The sequence below is a fragment of the Macaca mulatta genome, chromosome 4 (assembly GCF_049350105.2).
Source record: "Macaca mulatta isolate MMU2019108-1 chromosome 4, T2T-MMU8v2.0, whole genome shotgun sequence".
Lineage (NCBI taxonomy): Eukaryota > Metazoa > Chordata > Mammalia > Primates > Cercopithecidae > Macaca > Macaca mulatta.
In genome coordinates this window covers 134,502,837-134,520,903 of record NC_133409.1, presented here as the reverse complement: position 1 = coordinate 134,520,903, position 18,067 = coordinate 134,502,837, and the positions used below count along the sequence as shown (strand labels likewise).

Here is an 18,067-nt window from a genome sequence, read left to right as displayed (position 1 = left end):
CATTTAAGAAACATTCTGTTTTGGAGAGAGAAAGACTTTTCTTATTTTCATTTATGAGTTAGGATAGGTTGCTAACATGGAAAATAATTGAATGAAAAAAAAAACCAAAAAAAAAAAAAAAAAAAAAAACCACACACAGCCATACCTATCCATTGCAGAAACATGAAATAGAACTGGGTCCATTTTGCTTAGTTTTGATCTTCAAAGCAAAGATAATAAAAAGTAGATTCAGACTCCAGGGTGAATTTCCAATTTATTACGTTCTTGTATAGGGCCCTGCAACACATTTGGGATGCAACAGAGGTTAAACACATGATGGGTTCTCTGAGCAGGGTAAGCAAGTTGCTAGTTTTGCCTAGGTGTGATGTGGAGGGAATGATGGACAGGAGCATGTGGAAAGCTGCCCAGTGGCCTGGCTCGCAGGCGGCCATTGCATAAATGGAGGAGGGCATGGTGAGGCAATTCCTTTGTAGCTCTATCATCTAAGTCAAACTTCAGTGTACATGCAAGTCACCTGGGGATCTTATTAAGATGCAGATTCTGATTCATTAAATCTGGGGTGGGATCTGAGATTCTATATTGCTAAGAAGTTCCCAGAGTATGCTTAGGTTGCTGGTTGGAGGAGCACGCTTTACAAAAGTGAGTGTTGAATGCACTGGCAGTTTCAGAGAGTGCCTCAGTACTAACACTGGTTCTTTATTGTCAGAGTTACAGCACCATAGCCAACCACATTCTTAATAGCAAAAGCATCTCCAATTGGACTTTCATTCCTGACAGAAACAGCAGCTATATCCTACTACACTCAGTCAACTCCTTTGCAAGAAGGCTGTTCATAGATAAATATCCCGTTGACATACCAGATGTCTTCATTCATACTATGGGCACCACCATATCTGGAGATAACATTGGAAAAAATTTCACTTTTTCGATGAGAGTTAATGATACCAGCAATGAAGTCACTGGGAGAGTGTTGATCAGCAGAGATGAACTTTGGAAGGTGCCTTCCCCTTCTCAGGTCATCAGCATTGCATTTCCAACTATTGGGGCTATTTTGGAAGCCAGTCTTTTGGAAAATGTTACTATAAATGGGCTTGTCCTGTCTGTCATTTTGCCCAAGGAACTTAAAAGAATCTCACTAATTTTTGAAAAGATCAGCAAGTCAGAGGAGAGGAGGACACAGTGTGTTGGCTGGCACTCTGTGGAGAACAGATGGGACCAGCAGGCCTGCACAATGATTCAAGAAAACTCCCAGCAAGCTGTTTGCAAATGTAGGCCAAGCAAGTTGTTTACCTCTTTCTCAATTCTTATGTCACCTCACATCTTAGAGAGTCTGATCCTGACTTATATCACATATATAGGCCTGGGCATTTCTATTTGCAGCCTGATCCTTTGCTTGTCCATTGAGGTCCTAGTCTGGAGCCAAGTGACAAAGACAGAGATCACCTATTTACGCCATGTGTGCATTGTTAACATTGCAGCCACTTTGCTGATGGCTGATGTGTGGTTCATTGTAGCTTCCTTTCTTAGTGGTCCAATAACACACCACAAGGGATGTGTGGCAGCCACATTTTTTGTTCATCTCTTTTACCTTTCTGTATTTTTCTGGATGTTTGCCAAGGCACTCCTTATCCTCTATGGAATCATGATTGTTTTCCATACCTTGCCCAAGTCGGTCCTGGTGGCATCTCTGTTTTCAGTGGGCTATGGATGCCCTTTGGTCATTGCTGCCATCACGGTTGCTGCCACTGAACCTGGCAAAGGCTACCTACGACCTGAGGCCTGCTGGCTCAACTGGGATATGACCAGAGCCCTCCTGGCCTTTGTGGTCCCAGCTTTGGCCATCGTGGTAGTAAACCTGATCACAGTCACACTGGTGATTGTCAAGACCCAGCGACCTGCCATCAGCAATTCCATGTTCCAGGAAGTGAGAGCCATTGTGAGAATCAGCAAGAACATTGCCATCCTCACACCACTTCTGGGACTGACCTGGGGATTTGGAGTAGCCACCGTCATCAATGACAGATCCCTGGCCTTCCACATTATCTTCTCCCTGCTCAATGCATTCCAGGTAAGTCCAGATGCTTCTGACCAAGTCCAAAGTGAGAGAATTCATGAAGATGTTCTGTGATTAGGAGCTTGTGGCATTAAATTTCTATGTAAAAGCCAGTGGATTCGGAATAGCATATGGAGTGGGGAAATAAACTTTTGTTCCAGAGAGACCTGGATTTGGATCCTGACTCTTTCATTTACTAATAATGTATAACATGATCTTGGGATATTTACTCAACTTTTTCGAGCTATATTTTCCTCACATATAAAATGAGTGCAATACTGTCCACTTTATAGGAGTGTTTGGAAAATGAAATTAAATGGTGAATGGGAAAGGATCAAGTACTAAAATGATCTTAAGACCATAGACAACCTAGTAATAGGCTAAGTTGTTATGGTTTAAAAATTAAGCAATAACACCCTCCCCAAAATTTAGGTATATAACTGGAGGTATTAAAGTTTGCACATTTATTACATTTCCTTCCACTTAGAATTTTTAGCTACCATTGGAAACCATCTTATTTTAACATGGCAAGCTATACAGAAAAAGTATCGAAGATCGTTTCTCCTTTCTTCTCTTATCACACTTAGATGAATTAAGCAATGTTCACAGTTTCATGTGCATCCTTTGCCAAAATTTCTATGCTCATACAAATATATTTTCACATAACACAGGGGTTAAAACAAGGTATATGATTGTGTAACTTGCTTTTGCACTTAAAAATATGCGCTAGAATTTTACCAGCTCATTATGTATGAATATGTCTCTAATGGCTGCATAGCATTGCATATTCAATAATTTCCTTCTTGACTGAAATTTTTTTTTCCATTTTTTAATGTTATAGTGTGTGAATGATCCAAAGTTTATTATATTGAATGCTAATATGTAGATAGCAACTAATTGAAAAGCAAGCTTTTATTTTTCTAAAGATATCTAAAACATTATCTTTTTTTCTGAATGTATGCGGTAGCCAGTAAGACTATTTTCAAGTAAATGCTTCACCTAATTGCTAATAGATATCTTAAGTCAAGTGTCTTCTCATTTTCCTTTTTCAGAATTTATGTATAAATGATTTCACTTTATAATAAACACTTTGATGTCTTGAAGAACAAAGTTAATAACAATAGGGGTATCTCATATTTTGAGTCTCTACTTTTTTTGCACTTTTATAGAAAATATTAATTGTATCCTACATTTGTATAGCTTTTGGTAGTTATCAGTTGCTTTATGCATGTTTACAAAACTAGTCACTGAAAAGACTTGGGTAACAACCCTATTTTTCATAAACCCCTCATGAGCTCATGACTCACTCCACAGTATTTTCCTTCTCTTGTCTCCCTTAGGGCCGTCTTCCCTGTGAGTTTTGTTTTGGACAAGGCTGTGAGCACTTGCATTTTGATATCTTGAGCACCTTTACCTGTCATTGTAGGATCACTTGTGCTTTCAATTTCATTTCTGCCTTGAATCCCAGTAAGGAGCAGGGAGGGGCCTACCTAAATGCCAGTGCAGACGGGGCAGTGAGGAGATGAGAACAAAGTGTTGGTGAGGCCAGTGGGGGGCACTGGGCAGTGCTGTGTTGGTGCTGGCCTGTATTGACCCACAGAAGCTGCCTATTATATTTCCAGGATTGTTCTGAGCTGGCTGTGAACACCGCCATCAATAACAATTAAATCATATAGACTTGCAATTAAACAAATTGGGTTAAAAGTAAAGGTCATGTATCCTCAGAACTCATCACTTCCTAATTATTTGTCTACCTTTTCTCTTGAGGTTACTTGCCTCTATTGTGTCTGCATGGTGGAAAATCTGTACAATGATGTGCTACTGCCTATCTCTTTCTAAATCCATGCTCAGCGATGTCACAGGGCAAGATTCAAATAGGCCATGGTGGGGGTAATTAACTATAGAGATTGGCAAACACTACAAATAAGGAGAGTTTATTGCCATTTACTAGCATATCACTGGATCAGGGCATCCTCTGAGGGAGGAGAGAGAGGAGCCATGGATCTACTGAGATGGGAGACACAACCAACTGGGTGTAAAAAGCAGAAGTGGAGTCTTAGGATGAGATGAGGGGCAGCAGCAGAGGCTGATGGAGCACAGACAGAGGGGAGAGATTCTGAAACATATTGAGAGGCCCAGAGGATGTGGGAGGAAGACTCTTGTAAAGATTTCCTGGTCTTAGCCCCAGGGGAATACCTGCACTAGTTTTAAAACTCACCCATCCCCTTTACTAGAGAGGTTTTATTATGGTGTCAGTTGCTGCCTCGACTACCCACCTTGTCCATCCATAACTTCTGGTTGTATTTACTGAGAGTGATTGTGGGCTGGGTGAGTTTTTGGGACTCCCTCATAGCCATTTTGGTGGGAAAAAATAAAGCACATATACCAAACCCTGGGAGAACACCTTGAGAGTTACCTGTCCAAACTGTGCTTTACCTACTAAAAGAAATGCTACTGGTGAATTGTTTGTTAGGTATATTCTTTCTTCCCTTCTCAACCAGATACCAAACTTTATGGCCAATCTTTTAATCCAAATCTTCTGAAAGATGCTTTGCATAACTTTATCTAAGGTGGCACGGGCCAACGAAAAGTGATCCTAGTGGAGTATTTCCCTGATACATGTTTGTAAAGTCATGTTAAAGTCATGTTTATAGTCATGTGACATGACTATAAAAGTGCAGGTTGCATAATAAAGAAATTAAACACATACATACACTCAAATGAAGAGACACCACATTTACTACTTATTTTGTGCCAAGCATTATGCTTAATGTTGCAGATACAAATATAGATAGACCAACCCCAAGGAATTAAAAATCCTATAAGGAGAGAAATTCCTCTTAGTTCTTTAGCCAAAGAATATTAACCATCAGCATATTTGTAGAAAAAAGCATGCTAGCATTGTGGTTCCCAGATCTTTAAAAAATATAATTCCTGGGCCAAATTAATGGAGATCCTGACTTGAAATGTATTCCTAGTACCAAAATCAGGCTGGAATATATTTGTCAGATGGGGCCTTATAAGCATGATAACTTTGCAACATAATGGACCATGACAACAATAATTTTTTTTTGTAGCAGATACAATAAGAGATTTCAATAATTACCTTGTAGGCTCAGAGTGTTACACAGAAGAACAATCTCATAAAAGCTACATGGAGATTAAGCTTTTGAGGGTTGGACTGGCTGAATAGGAAGGTGTATGTTAATGTGTTTGGGGGACTGGATTAGCTGCAAGGATATACACTGGTCCCTGTAAAGTTCTCCACCTCTCATCTGGGCTTTTACCAAATAGTGGCAGATTTGGTATTGTTCTCAGTGATGAATACCAGGTTGTAACATCTTTATGGTGCCAGCTGTATAAAACCCATGCCCGTTAACAGGCCTCTGGGTAGGTAAGAGTTCAGGTAAGAGTTCACACTCACTTGTGAAGTCAGAGCAGCTTAGCGTGGGTATTCCTAAATAAAAGGTCATTATCTAACCTCCCTTTTCAGGTGAGCCATGGATGGAGAAACTGCACATTTAGGAGAAATTGTTGTCTAATGAATGTTCCTGTCTATCACATTTTGAATGCTGAATCTCAGCTTCCTTTTCCTTAACTGGAAAATGGAACTACAACTTGCCATTCTTTCCTCAAGGGGGGTTTTGTATCAATGTATGTGAAACAGAAGTAAAAACTTCAAATGGACTATAGCTATAGAGGAACAGACTGTTTTGGGTTTTATATGGGGTTTTTTGTTTGATATGGAAAATAAAAGATATAAAAGCTAATTAATTCCTTCTACATCATCATATTGGGAATACTTGTCATGTGCTTAGAAACTCAATCTATTTAAAGTCATTAAGTTTTTGAGGATGTATACACTTGACTTTTCTTTGCAAGTTTTATAATATTCTTTGTAGTGGATGAGGAAGGAGGTTGAAGGTGTTATGGGAAGTTGAGCAACAGCTGTTTCTGCTCTTTTCTGTGGAAGGCTTCTCCTACTTACTGTTCAAGGACGGCAAGCCTGCATTCGTTGCCCAACACCTCCTCTGACTCTTTCTTGGATCATTATATTCAGTTGAGAGGCCCAGCTCCTGCTAAGTGCAAACACTTTTAATTTGCCCAACTTAAAAGGAAAGTTTAAAAATATTCCTGTATGATGTAGGGACCTTGGTCTCTTTGGTTTACTGAGGTACCTCTACAGTGACTGGCATATGGAAGACACTCATCAATATTCATTGAATGAACCTAGGTATTGTGATCTAAGGATGATAAATTAAGAGATTTCATAAAATTGTTTTCTTTTTATCAAAATAGGAATTGGTAATAACTGAGAGTGTGTTTTATCATCATCATTCTTTTGTAAATGACTCTTCTTCCCTCTTCTGCGTTTCCCAGGGCTTCTTCATCCTAGTGTTTGGAACCATCCTGGATCCAAAGGTACTGAATGTAAATTCTTCTTGTTGCTTTTTCTGTATTATCGGTACTTGGCCATGTAAAGGCTTGTAAAGGCTATTTATTGAAAAGCTCTCACTTCATTCATTTGTACAGATGTATGAAGCCTGGATCACTGCTCTTTACAATGCAAATGATATTGACCAGCTTGCAAGTTCTTATGGGAATGAATGTTTTATGTACATTAGTGCTGATTCTTAAAACAATTGTAGGTATTGATATTTTCAATTTTACAGATGAGGAAACTGAGACTCAGAGTGAACAGCTTGCTCAAGATCACTACAGAAACCCACTCTGATTAGTTGAAGCAGAAAAGGAACTTATTAAATCTTGCAGTATTATCTTTGGGAGGGTCTCTTCAGCTTGGAGTTTTGGAGGCTCTGCTCCAGGAATAGTTACCAATGCACAGCACAGAAATGCTCCACAAGAGATACCATTGCTCTTCCCCGCTTTGCTGGGCACAGATAGCACAGCTCACCAGGCCAATGTCAGGCAGTAAACACTTAAGCCCGAGTTGCTGCTACTGCTGCCTGGGAGATCACCTCACCCTGCCTGTCTGGTACACCAGCACCCGCATTTATTCATTGTCATGTCTGATTGGCTGAGTTCAGGTCACATGGTCATGTCTTAGCTGCAAGGTTGGGTAGAAGTGTGAGTTCCTACTTGTATCTTGAACAGCAGTGGAGTCAAGAAAAGAAACTCTTCAAATACAGATGAGTCTTGAAAGGGATGAGCATTGAAAACAAATAGAAACCAAGTAAAGGAACAACCCCTCAAATGTTTATTCAGCCTTCTAAAACCACCCTCTTTCCATTGTACCATACTACCTTCTGGAAAAAGTAAAGCAAACAACCCTCTCAGATATAAATGCAAACCCCTTCTGTCAATTAAAGTAAATAAATAAATAAAAATAAAAAGGAACAGTACCAGGTTGGATTTACAAAACCAAACCAAAAACCCCAAACAAACAAAAACGTAATCCACTCCTTCCCCCAAGCACCCCACCTTCACTGCAGAGTTTCTTGTTTGTTTGCTTATTTATTTATGTTTTACTATTTATTTTTTACTTATTTATTTATTGTTTACTAAATAAGAAGAGCACCTGTATTCAGCTGGCAAGACTTAGAGAAAAGGACATGTTAATTTTTTTTTTTTTTTTTTTGAGACAAACTTTCACTCTATTACTCTGACTGGAGTGCAGTGGCACCATCATGGCTCACGGCAGCCTCCACCTCTTGGGCTCAGATGATCCTCTCATCACAGCCTCCTGAGTAGCTGGAACTACAGACACATGCCACCACACCCAGCTAATTTTTAAAAGTTTTTGTAGAGATGGGGTCTCCCTATGCTGCCCAGGTTGGTCTCGAACTCCTGAGCTCAAGGGATATACTCATCTTGGCCTCCCAAAGTGCAGGGATTATAGGAATGAGCTACTGCATCCAGCCTACTGCCAGTAATATTCTATTAAATTAATATCAAAGGTTTGTTAAAAGGTCAGGAGATAGAGACCATCCTGGCCAACGTGGTGAAACCCCGTCTCTACTAAAAAATACAAAAACATAGCCACGCATGGTGGCATGTGCCTGTAGTCTGAGCTACTCAGGAGACTGAGGCAGGGAAATTTCTTGAACCCGGGAGGTAGAGGTTGCAGTGAGTCAAGATCACCCCGCTGTACTCCAGCTTGGCGACAGAGCCAGTTGGGATGATGCAGAGATAATAATATTTTCTCTGCCTTCTCCATTTGATTATGGCAAAGAACAAATGCAATTTTGTAGGTAAAAACACAAAGCACTTAAGGTACTGCCCAGTCATATGCCACAGGATTATGTTTCTATTATCTGTGAAACCACAACTAGTATCTGTAGCCAGAGTACCAGCAGCTGCATTTTTACTTAGTTTACCAGTGTTAGGTGAGATGTGCAAAGAACTCCAAGCCATGGAAACTTCTATCAAGATCAAAACCTCTTACCTTTACAATGATGATATGAAAGGTAAATACTCAAAAGTGTCACAGGACCATACACGATTCATTGACCAAAAGTTGTATATACCAGTAGTCTTTAAACTTTTAGGATTAGTAAAACACAGTGAGCACATATCCCTAGATGTGTTCATTATTAACTTAAAAAGTGTTACGTACATTATGAAACCTAAGAGTGAAAAAGGGTGAGAACAAAGAAATGTAAGTAGAAGTGCCAATGTATCTTACAAATTCCAGTGGGCCCTTGAGCACACCGTCCTCTATCCCTGACGGGTGGTTTGAGGTCTGTGTGTGACAAAGAATACGGCATCTGCAGGGAAAGGCGAAGCTACCCTGAGCTGGAGGGCTTTGGCATATATGGATTGTGAACACAGAACTTCTATAAGGCCTCGGAAGGTGAATAATATTTTGTATAGCAGAAATAAGAAGAGGGCCTGTATTCAGCAGGCAAGACTTAGAGAAAAGGACAGGATGACCTAGTCAGGGAAGATGAATTTCATGGGCTGTTGCTATGTTGTATAGTACTTTTTTCTTTGAGATGGGGTGTCACTCTGTTGCCAAGGCTGGAGTGCACTGTCGTGATCTCAGCTCACTGCAACCTCCACCTCCTGGATTCAAGCGATTCTCCTGCCTCAGCCTTTTGAGTAGCTGGGGTTACAGGTGCCCATCACCACGCCCAGCTAATTTTTGTATTTTTAGTAGAGAGGGGGTTTAACTATGTTGACCAGCCTGGTCTCGAACTCCTGACCTCAAGTGATCCACCTGCCTTGGCCTCCCAAAGTGCTGGGATTACAGGCATGAGCCACCATATCCAGTCGTATAGTACTTTCTTCCTCTAGAAAAGGTCGTTTGAATAATTGACAAATTGTGAGAAGTGATTACATAAGTGCTCCATAAAAATAATGCCAAAGCTAGGCCAGGTGAGGTGGCTTATGCCCGTAATCCCAGCACTTTTAGGAGGCTGAGGCAGGCAGATCATGAGGTCAGGAGATTGAGATCATCCTGGGTAACGTGGTGAAATCCCGTCTCTACTAAAAATACAAAAAAAAAAGTAGCCAAGCATGGTGGCACACGACTGTAATCCCAGCTACTCGGGAAGCTAAGGCAGGAGAATTGCTTGAACCCGGGAGGTGGAGGTTGCAGTGGGCCGAGACGGCCCCACTGCACTGCAGCCTGGATAACAGAGCGAGACTACGTCTCAAGAAAAAAAAAGAAGCTATGTTGAGGAATCCTCAAACTTGTGGCAAACTGTATTTCTCAACCATTGGGTCCATATTTAAGGCCCTGAAAGTGAGTATCCTGTGCCACCTCCACCTCTCTTGTCTCTCCCCATCTTTCCACCTTTTCCAAGACTACTCCACCGGGTCGCTGATCCCTCCATATCCCTCCAATAGAACCTAGCCACTAACACAGTACCTGGCCACGATATCAGCCAGGTCCAAGCATATGTGTTATCTTCTTATGATCTTCTAATTCTTAACTTCTTTGTTAAATATCCAGATAAGAGAAGCCTTAAAGGGTCGAGTAACCTCTGCAAAAAGGAGCTCCACAATATCAGAGGTAAAGCTTTCATATTAATTTTTGCATTGAAAAGTTTAACAAGATAACAATCTTAGAGTTTCTGGCATATGGAGTGTTGCTAACACTCTCATCTTAACACTTTGCAATGTGGATTTCCCAGAAGTGCTGGGTGCCTCTTAAACAGTTCAGATTCTTTCTGGAATATGGGGATGCAAAGAGATGCAAGTGGAGTTACATGAATTTAGAGGAGAGTGACAAGATGGCTGGTGTTGGAGGGTGAACCTCAAACCACATAGTAGGAGAGCAGGTGATGAAAGAAATGAAATAAGTCTTAGGTTCCCATGATATCTCACTTGTTCTCTATGACTCCAATTAGTTGACCCACATCCAAAGTGTAAAAACTGCAGGGAAATTAATTCTGATCCTACACAAAGAACTACTCAAGAGGGGCCAGTTGCCATGGTTGCTGAAGTGGCTTAAGTGGGCTTGGGGCCTGCTCAGGGTTGCTGTAGAGAAGATTCAGTCATTGGACAGCAGGCTGGACTATAACAGGGCCTCTAACTTATCTTCTATTCCTGTGACTTGGAAACAATATATTGCTATGCAAAGAATGAGGGCCATGAACTGTTTTGAGTGAGGGAAAAACTGCCACTCAATTTTTTAAAAAACTTTTAAATGGCAGCAAAAGGAGATTCAGGGTTGGCCCAAGGAATACACCCACAACAAGCGAGGAGGTGATCTAGAGCCTCCCACACCAATGTCTGCTGGGGTCCACATCCCCTGTCACGGACTGGGGCTTTAGGGGATCTGCACGGAGAGAGGCTAATTGATGGGGCTGGGTACCCTGTAGCCCTGAGAGCAGCGTTGCCCCATCCTCGTTCCTTGCCTTTCCATTCCCTCTCTGTAGATTTCTTAAGCCCTGCTCTTCTCTTCTTTTTCTTCCCTCTCTTTTTCTGTTCTCGTTCGCCTTACTCTTACCTAACCTTTGGTCTTGTTTTTAGTCTTTGGTCTCCATACCTGGGAATCTGCTGGTTTCTCTGTACCCCTTTCAGCTTAAAAAAAAAAAAAAAGAGAAAAGTTTAATGCAAACGACATTAATAAATATCTAAAGCAATGGTTCTCAACTTGGGCTATACATTAGAATCAACTGGGAAGCTTCAAAAAATGGGGTTGCCTGGGTCACACCCCTGGAGATTCTCATTTGATTGGTCTGGAGTGTGGCTTGGATTTGGGGATTTTGAAAGCTCCCCAGGTGATTCTAATGTACAGTCAAGGTTGAGGGTCATTCATCTAAAGTCTCCCTGAAGTGTCCTGGCATTGTGAATATTTATCTCCAACAGGCATCCCTGATGTAAGTAGTCTCCTCCTTCACTTTGGTCTGCTGTGGTGTTCTCAGGGAGAGTCCTGACTCTCTCAATCCCTTCCAATTTAGCTTTGCTCCTTTCCTTATGTGTTTCAGAATTAATCCATTCAGGTCATCATAGAGAAATTCTGCCTTTCAGTGTTATAAAATCCTAGTCATTTCTCCCACTTCTCTTTGTGGTTTTATTTGACTGGTAAGTCAAAATAATATCCAGCATTTTATGAGTAGTTATCGATTGAATCAGTGGTTTTTGATGCTGGCTGTACCTTAGAAACACCTAGAAAGCTTTAAAAATATACCACTTCAGGGCACAGTGGCTCACGCCTATAATCCCAGCACTTTGGGAGGCTGAGGCGGGTGGATTGCCTGAGGTCAGGAGTTCGAGACCATCCTGGCTAACATGGTGAAACCCCATCTCTACTAAAAATACAAAAATTAGCCAGATGGCACATGCCTGTAGTCCCAGCTACTCGGGAGGCTGAGGCAGGAGAATTGCTTGAACTCAGGAGGCGAAGAAGTTGCAGTGAGCCCTAGATTGTGCCACTGTACTCCAGCCTGGGTGACAGAGCAAGACACCGTCTCAAAACAACAACAACAATAACAACAACAACAACAACACAACAACAACAACAACAAACACTTTTCAGGCCCTAATCAAGAAAAATTAAATCAGAAACTCTTAGAGGCAGGGCCTAAGCATTTTTTAAAGCTCCCCAGTGATTCTAATGTGCTACCTGGGTTAACAATCACTGGCCTAGGTACTATGTAAATTTATCCTAATTTCTTGCAATTCCCCCTTCATTTCTTGCTCACTAACTTTAGGCCACTGCCTGCAATTAGTTTTGTCAACTCTGCTCAGAGGACAAGTAGGTGTCTCATCTGTGCTCTCCTCTTCTGCTTTGCAGGCCTCTAATCCCTAGGTAGCAATCTTCTGTAGTCGAGATTCAACTCCCCTCCTCATGGCTTCCCATGAGTAGTGTCAGTCCTGCTTCCCAAACCCAGCATAATAAATTTGCTTGTCTGTGTGCATTTGATATCTGATGTGATGAATTAGCCTATGTTTATGTGGTAGTAATTCTACCAGTGAGTTAATGTATTACCTATCTTAGGCAACACATTCCTAAAACACAAGGACATCCTTTGGAGACAGGTGCATTACAAGGGGATGGCTTTAACACTGAGGATTTCAGCAGACCAGCTGAGAGAGCTGTTTGAGAGCTTGGAGCCATTTTGCTGTCTATCTCTCTCTCTCCATGCCACTCAATGTCTTCTCCACTATCTACGACCTTCCCAAATTTGGGGCTCCTTCAGTAGGTGGAGCCAGGTCAGGCCAAGGAGGAGGAGGATCTCTCACAGCAGTCGGTTCCTATGTTGTCAGTGGTTCCAATACAAAAAAGGGGAGAAGGGAGCCGGGCGCAGTGGCTCACACCTGTAATCCCAGCACTTTGGGAGGCCGAGGTGGGCAGATCATGAGGTCAAGAGATGGAAACCATCCTGGTCAACCTGTGAATCCCCATCTCTACTAAAAATACAAAAATTAGCTGGCTGTGGTGGCACATGCCTGTAGTCCCAGTTACTCAGGAGGCTGAGGCAGGAGAATTGCTTGAACCCGGGAGGCAGAAGTTGCAGTTAGCTGAGATCGTGCCACTGCACTCCAGCCTGGACGAGAGAGTGAGACTCTGTCTTAAAAAAAAAAAAAAAAAAAAAAAAAAGAAAAGGAGAGAAGAGGAATAAAGTGAAGGAGTAAAAGGAATTACTGTGGATCACAATTTCCCAGGTGCTTTGAATAATTGTGATAATTGAAAACAGACTAATAATGATATTTAATAAATGCAATTATACTTTGTCTTCAACAGAAGGCTTCTTCTGAATTATCTTGTCATCCCATCAAAGGCCCAAGTTAAGAAACCAGGCTACATTCCTAACCTGGGAGGTGAGTGCAAAGCAAGGGATTCCCATATATGTCATATATGTGACATTTCTTTTAAAATTGCAATTTGATTAATTATAATTGGAAATGATTTTTTCTTCATTAAAAGGATTCTCCTATACAGTCTATTCTCACCTAGCTATGGTTGGAAATATATTCACACTTCAAATTCTTAGGCTACTGAAATTTTTTTGGCCCCGAAAATTAAGCAGGCATGTCTGAAAATGCTTTTAAATTAGCCTGGGTGACTTTTAGATGGGAGTGAGGAGAGCTGCTTGCTCTACTTAACTGCTCCCTCTCTTCAATCTTCTATCTAGTTCTCTATCCCAGGACATCCTATATGACATCAGCAGTATCCCCAAATTTCCCATTGTGGCCCGTTTCTTTTCCCTAGCATGAAAAGATCAAGGTATGATAAACAATATCTGTGAGAGGCCTCAGGGATGATGGAGAAGTTTATTTACATTTGAGATCTTAGAGAGAGACAAAGATATATAGAAAAACAGAAGTAGAGGAAGGAGCCATAGGGGAAAACAGAAATTCAGATACATAAAGACAGAGGGACATGGTGACTCATGACTAGAAGAGAGCCACGTAGATACCAGGACACGTGCAGACACAAGTCTTCCAATCCTGTGTCTCGATGTCCCTCTGGATCTGGAGACAGAAAAGAGAGGAAGACAGAGGAACCCACACTGAAATACCCACATTCATAATAAGAGACAGAGAGATGCAGGGAGGGGATAAGAGATGCATTGGGAGACCCAGAGAAATGCAGAAAAACAAAACAAAAAACAAAAACAAAAACAGAGAGATTGACTCACAGAGACACATACAGCATGACAGAGACAGAAACAGAGACAGATGCACTCAGCTATGTAGAGAGGGCCTCCCACCCCTCATCCCAACACATCCAGGCTCCAGCAGCGTTTGTGGCTTTCTGCAGCAGTTCAGTGCCTTGTATGAAAAATGGGTCTTTTTCAAGACGTGTTACAATGAAAAGGAGGTGGTCCAGCTTAGAGAAAGACAAGGTGTGTAATTCAGCATTTGTGGGCAACAGAAAAGACTGTTCTCTGGATTCCAAAGTGGCTTAAAGGGAGAAGACTCTCCATCGGCCATAAGGGATGTACCCACATGGGCTCATTATTCAAGACAGTGAGCTTATCATGCAGATGTTATAAAGCCTATGAATCTTGCTACTTGTACATGAAAGCTGTGATCTTCTGTTCTTGACAAGGTTGTATATTCCAGGAATGGCAGAGCCCAAAGGAGAAATGTGCTCATTCCTGTCTTCTTGCCTCTGGAGAATATGTAGGAAGCTCACACATGTGGTGCTGATGGAGGAGGGCGTGATGTACAGAAAGGATGAAAGCCTCCTCTGTCTAAGCTGTTCTGTGCTACTAAATGTTTCTCATCCATCAACTGTACATAGCTACATATACGTCATGCTGAGCAGCCACAGCAAACAAAAAGACAAAGGGGGTCACCACCGTGGTTTTTGTTGGGGCTTTTCCACCTCTTTGCTGTTGGGTCACATTTGTCTTTGGAAAGCAAGCTCTGTCTCATCTTGGGAAAGGCGGCCTGGGATTTCACCTGGCTGGATTCTGTGTGTTGCTGAGGGAGGAGCCTCATGAATAGTCACAAAGAGTTGGGCTGATTCTAACTAGGTCATTGCTGATTTTTTTTTTTTTTTCCCAAAAGGAATCCACTGCCAGTATATTCTACTTTTTCAAATTTAAATAGATTGGATGGTCAACCTGGTGTGGGCTTAGATACAACTTCCTTGGCCATGAACCAAGGGGAAAAGCACAGAGTTTTTGAGACAGAAAGATGACTATTTTCAGTTAAGGAGATGAAAGCCTGGAGTTGTGAGTCAATGCTAATCAAGGACTGAGCCAGAGGTAGAAACCCAAGTCTGCTGGCTCCTAGCCCTGCACTTCCTCTTCAAGACTGTGTAGCCACTGAAAGATCTTCTGCCTACACTGACAATGTAAGATCAATCCTCACCAACAATATGCGTTTTTGATACCTGGGATTGGAGAGAGGAAATATCACCTTTCCAATTCAGAGCTGCTCATTTTCTTAACTTGTATGTAAACAAATTCAACATTCAAACCAGGTGTTACCTGATAGAACAGTATTGTAGGTAGAAGCTCTTTGAGAAAAAAAAAGCCTCTTTACAAAGCAAGGACACAGATGACGGCAGCAGCATCTAACTAGTGGATAAAGGCAAAGGGGCAATGGGCAGCCTCTAATTATCCCAACAAGAAGTCAGTATTAATGATGTTTCATTACAAAGGAGAAAGTGGGGCTTGCTTTATGTATGAGTGCAGTTCCTTCCTTCCTTCCTTCTTTCCTTCCTTCCTTCCCCCCTCCCTCTCTCTCTTTCCTTTCCTTTCCTTTCCTTTCCTTTCCTTTCCTTTCCTTTCCTTTCCTTTCCTTTTCTTCCCTCCCTCCCTCCCTCTCCCTTTCTTTCTTTCTTTCTTTCTTTCTTTCTTTCTTTCTTTCTTTCTTTCTTTCTTTCTTTCTTTCTTTCTTTCTTTCTTTCTTTCTTTCTCTCTCTCTCTTTCTTTCCTTCCTTCCTTCTTTCTTTCTCTTTCTTTCTTTTCTTTCTTCCTTCTTTCTTTCCTTTTCTCTTTTCTTTTCTTTCTTATTACAAATTATCTTCCTAAAGTAGGAAAGTTTGAGCAGACGAAAAGCATCAATCTGAAGTTTAAAAAAATGCATCAACCTGGAGAAAGAGTCATTTTTCAAATGGCATTGCTTATCTTGGGACAACAAAAGCATCCTTCACAAATAAAGTCAGAGAGTGGTTTTAATTTACCATTTACCAATATATTTGTATATTCTTTTCAAGAGAAGGGGTGAGAAAGACATAGTCCTGGTTTTCCTCAGTGCAGGCCTAGGTACAAAGAAATGTCACTTACCCAGAGTCCATATATTGAAGTGAAAATGGAATTTCATGAAGCAAATATAGGTATAGGATGGTAAATCTGGACAAATTTTATAAAAGACTAACTCCAATTACCTCATTTCACAGATAACAGCTCTGAGCACTAGGGAGAGAGGGAGGGATTTGCCTCTCATTTGCTTTGTGCCTTGAGCAGTCACATCTACTATGGAAGTACTCACTACTCAGCTATACTCACTCCCCGAGACAGGATGATGGGAAAGACACCCCACCTTAGCCTCATCATTAACCAGAAAGCCCCCAGGATGCTGAGAGAAAACCTCTGGAATTATTTGGGAATTCCTGGAAGAAGCTATGCCCTCTCTCCTGCATCCCAAAGCCCACTCTACACCATCTTGAAAAATGTCAAGGAACTGTATGGATTAGTTTGACTCTGGATGACCCTGGGTAGAGACACATTCAGTTTCCTGCTGACACCTCACCAACAAAGTGATTTGGTCAGGTGACCCTAGGAGAAATTGATACTGATAGTGTCCAAGGCAGATTTGTAAGTATCAGACTTAATATATAATGATTCTTGGGAAAGCCATTTCAATTCTTTAAACTTTAAGTGGATAAATGTAGCTAAAGTAGTATAGTACTTGGCACATAATAATTGCTCATTCAAATTCAAATGTTAGTTTTTGTTTTTTTTTAATTAGAGTCCTGTGAATATATGAACCCACCCACCCACACACAAACACAAGCAAAAACACAGCCATGCCTCCATGCATAAGTTTGGCTGTAGACACCTTCATGGGAACTAGTTCATTGACTTCCGAATTAAAGAGTTAAGCATTTGATTTGGTCTGTTTGACATTAGGGGTATCAGTCAGCAAAACTTGTTGAGCTTACCATTGAAAAATCTTTTCATTCATGACTGTGGTCATAATACACAGTTCCCTGGCCAGGAAAGAGTACACGTCACAGAGCTGTGCTCACTGCATGTGTGCCTGAGCTCGCCCTCACTTTCCGCCTTCTTCGAGAAGTCTTCCCTGATTGGTCCAACCAGAAGTGCTGATTCTCCCCACCTGATTTCCTGTAATTTAATAATCTGTGTCCTTCACTTTACTTTTGTATTTACTGTGTTGTATTGTTTATTTCCTTTTGGTCTTTTTGTGTGCGTATGTCTATGTTTTGGGGAATGGGGTTATTCACTTTTGTTACTCAGTATGTTACTCACTTTTGTATGCCCATAGTGCAGATCATGGTGTCTTGTACATAGAATATGTTCGGTAAATATGTGCAATAAAAAGTCCTTTGATTACACAATGGCTTGATATTGGCTTTTCCACTTCCCAAATGAGCCAGTTCTTCTTAACTACTGACCTAAATGGAACTGACCCATTTCCATAAACAGCACCTCCTTGACCTTCATTGCTATAAAACCCATAACGAAACTGCCTCCTCACTTACCTCTCCTTACTGTTCACATTTCCCCTGGAAATATCTAAATGAGGGTTTGCTTTAGATCTCTGCGGGGAAGAAACCTGTGAGTAGACAACAGTAGAATTGGAGTGTGTGGGACTGTTTGGTGGTGAGCAGAACAATGCAAACCAACTCCCCTGTCTAAAGTCAAATTGTGTGCGTTCCCCACAGTGCCTTCTGTGTCTGAGTTACCACAGCCATGTAGTGGCTCAGTAAGAACTCCTTGTCCCGGTCATTGCAAAAATAAAACAGAAATCTCTCTGTTGCTTGGTTAGGAATTGGATCACAACTTATGCATCAGTTTGTCAGCCAATTTCCTCCAAGTTCAACATCAGAACAGGCAAAAAGACAAAAAAAGTATCAGCCTTTAAAAATCATCAAGAGTAGTGGCATAACCTTGCATT

The 18,067-nt window shown here is 41.3% G+C and overlaps 1 protein-coding gene across 3 annotated transcripts in view; it reads left to right on the top strand.

Moving 5' to 3' along the window:
- ADGRF2 (adhesion G protein-coupled receptor F2) overlaps positions 1–17,507 on the top strand; it is a 39,462-nt gene extending 21,955 nt beyond the window's left edge. Inside the window, exons 6-10 of one of the 3 annotated variants that reach the window (XM_078001330.1) lie at positions 707–2,068; positions 6,434–6,475; positions 9,972–10,031; positions 13,212–13,288; positions 16,326–17,507. In XM_078001330.1, the coding sequence (XP_077857456.1) occupies positions 707–2,068; positions 6,434–6,475; positions 9,972–10,031; positions 13,212–13,259 (1,512 nt within the window). In that variant the 3' untranslated portion in view covers positions 13,260–13,288; positions 16,326–17,507. Of the gene's footprint in view, positions 1–706; positions 2,069–6,433; positions 6,476–9,971; positions 10,032–13,211; positions 13,289–14,522 lie in introns of all 3 variants that reach the window. The other 2 variants (XM_078001329.1, XM_078001331.1) reach the window with 2 other exon arrangements.
- Positions 17,508–18,067: the final 560 nt, after the last annotated feature.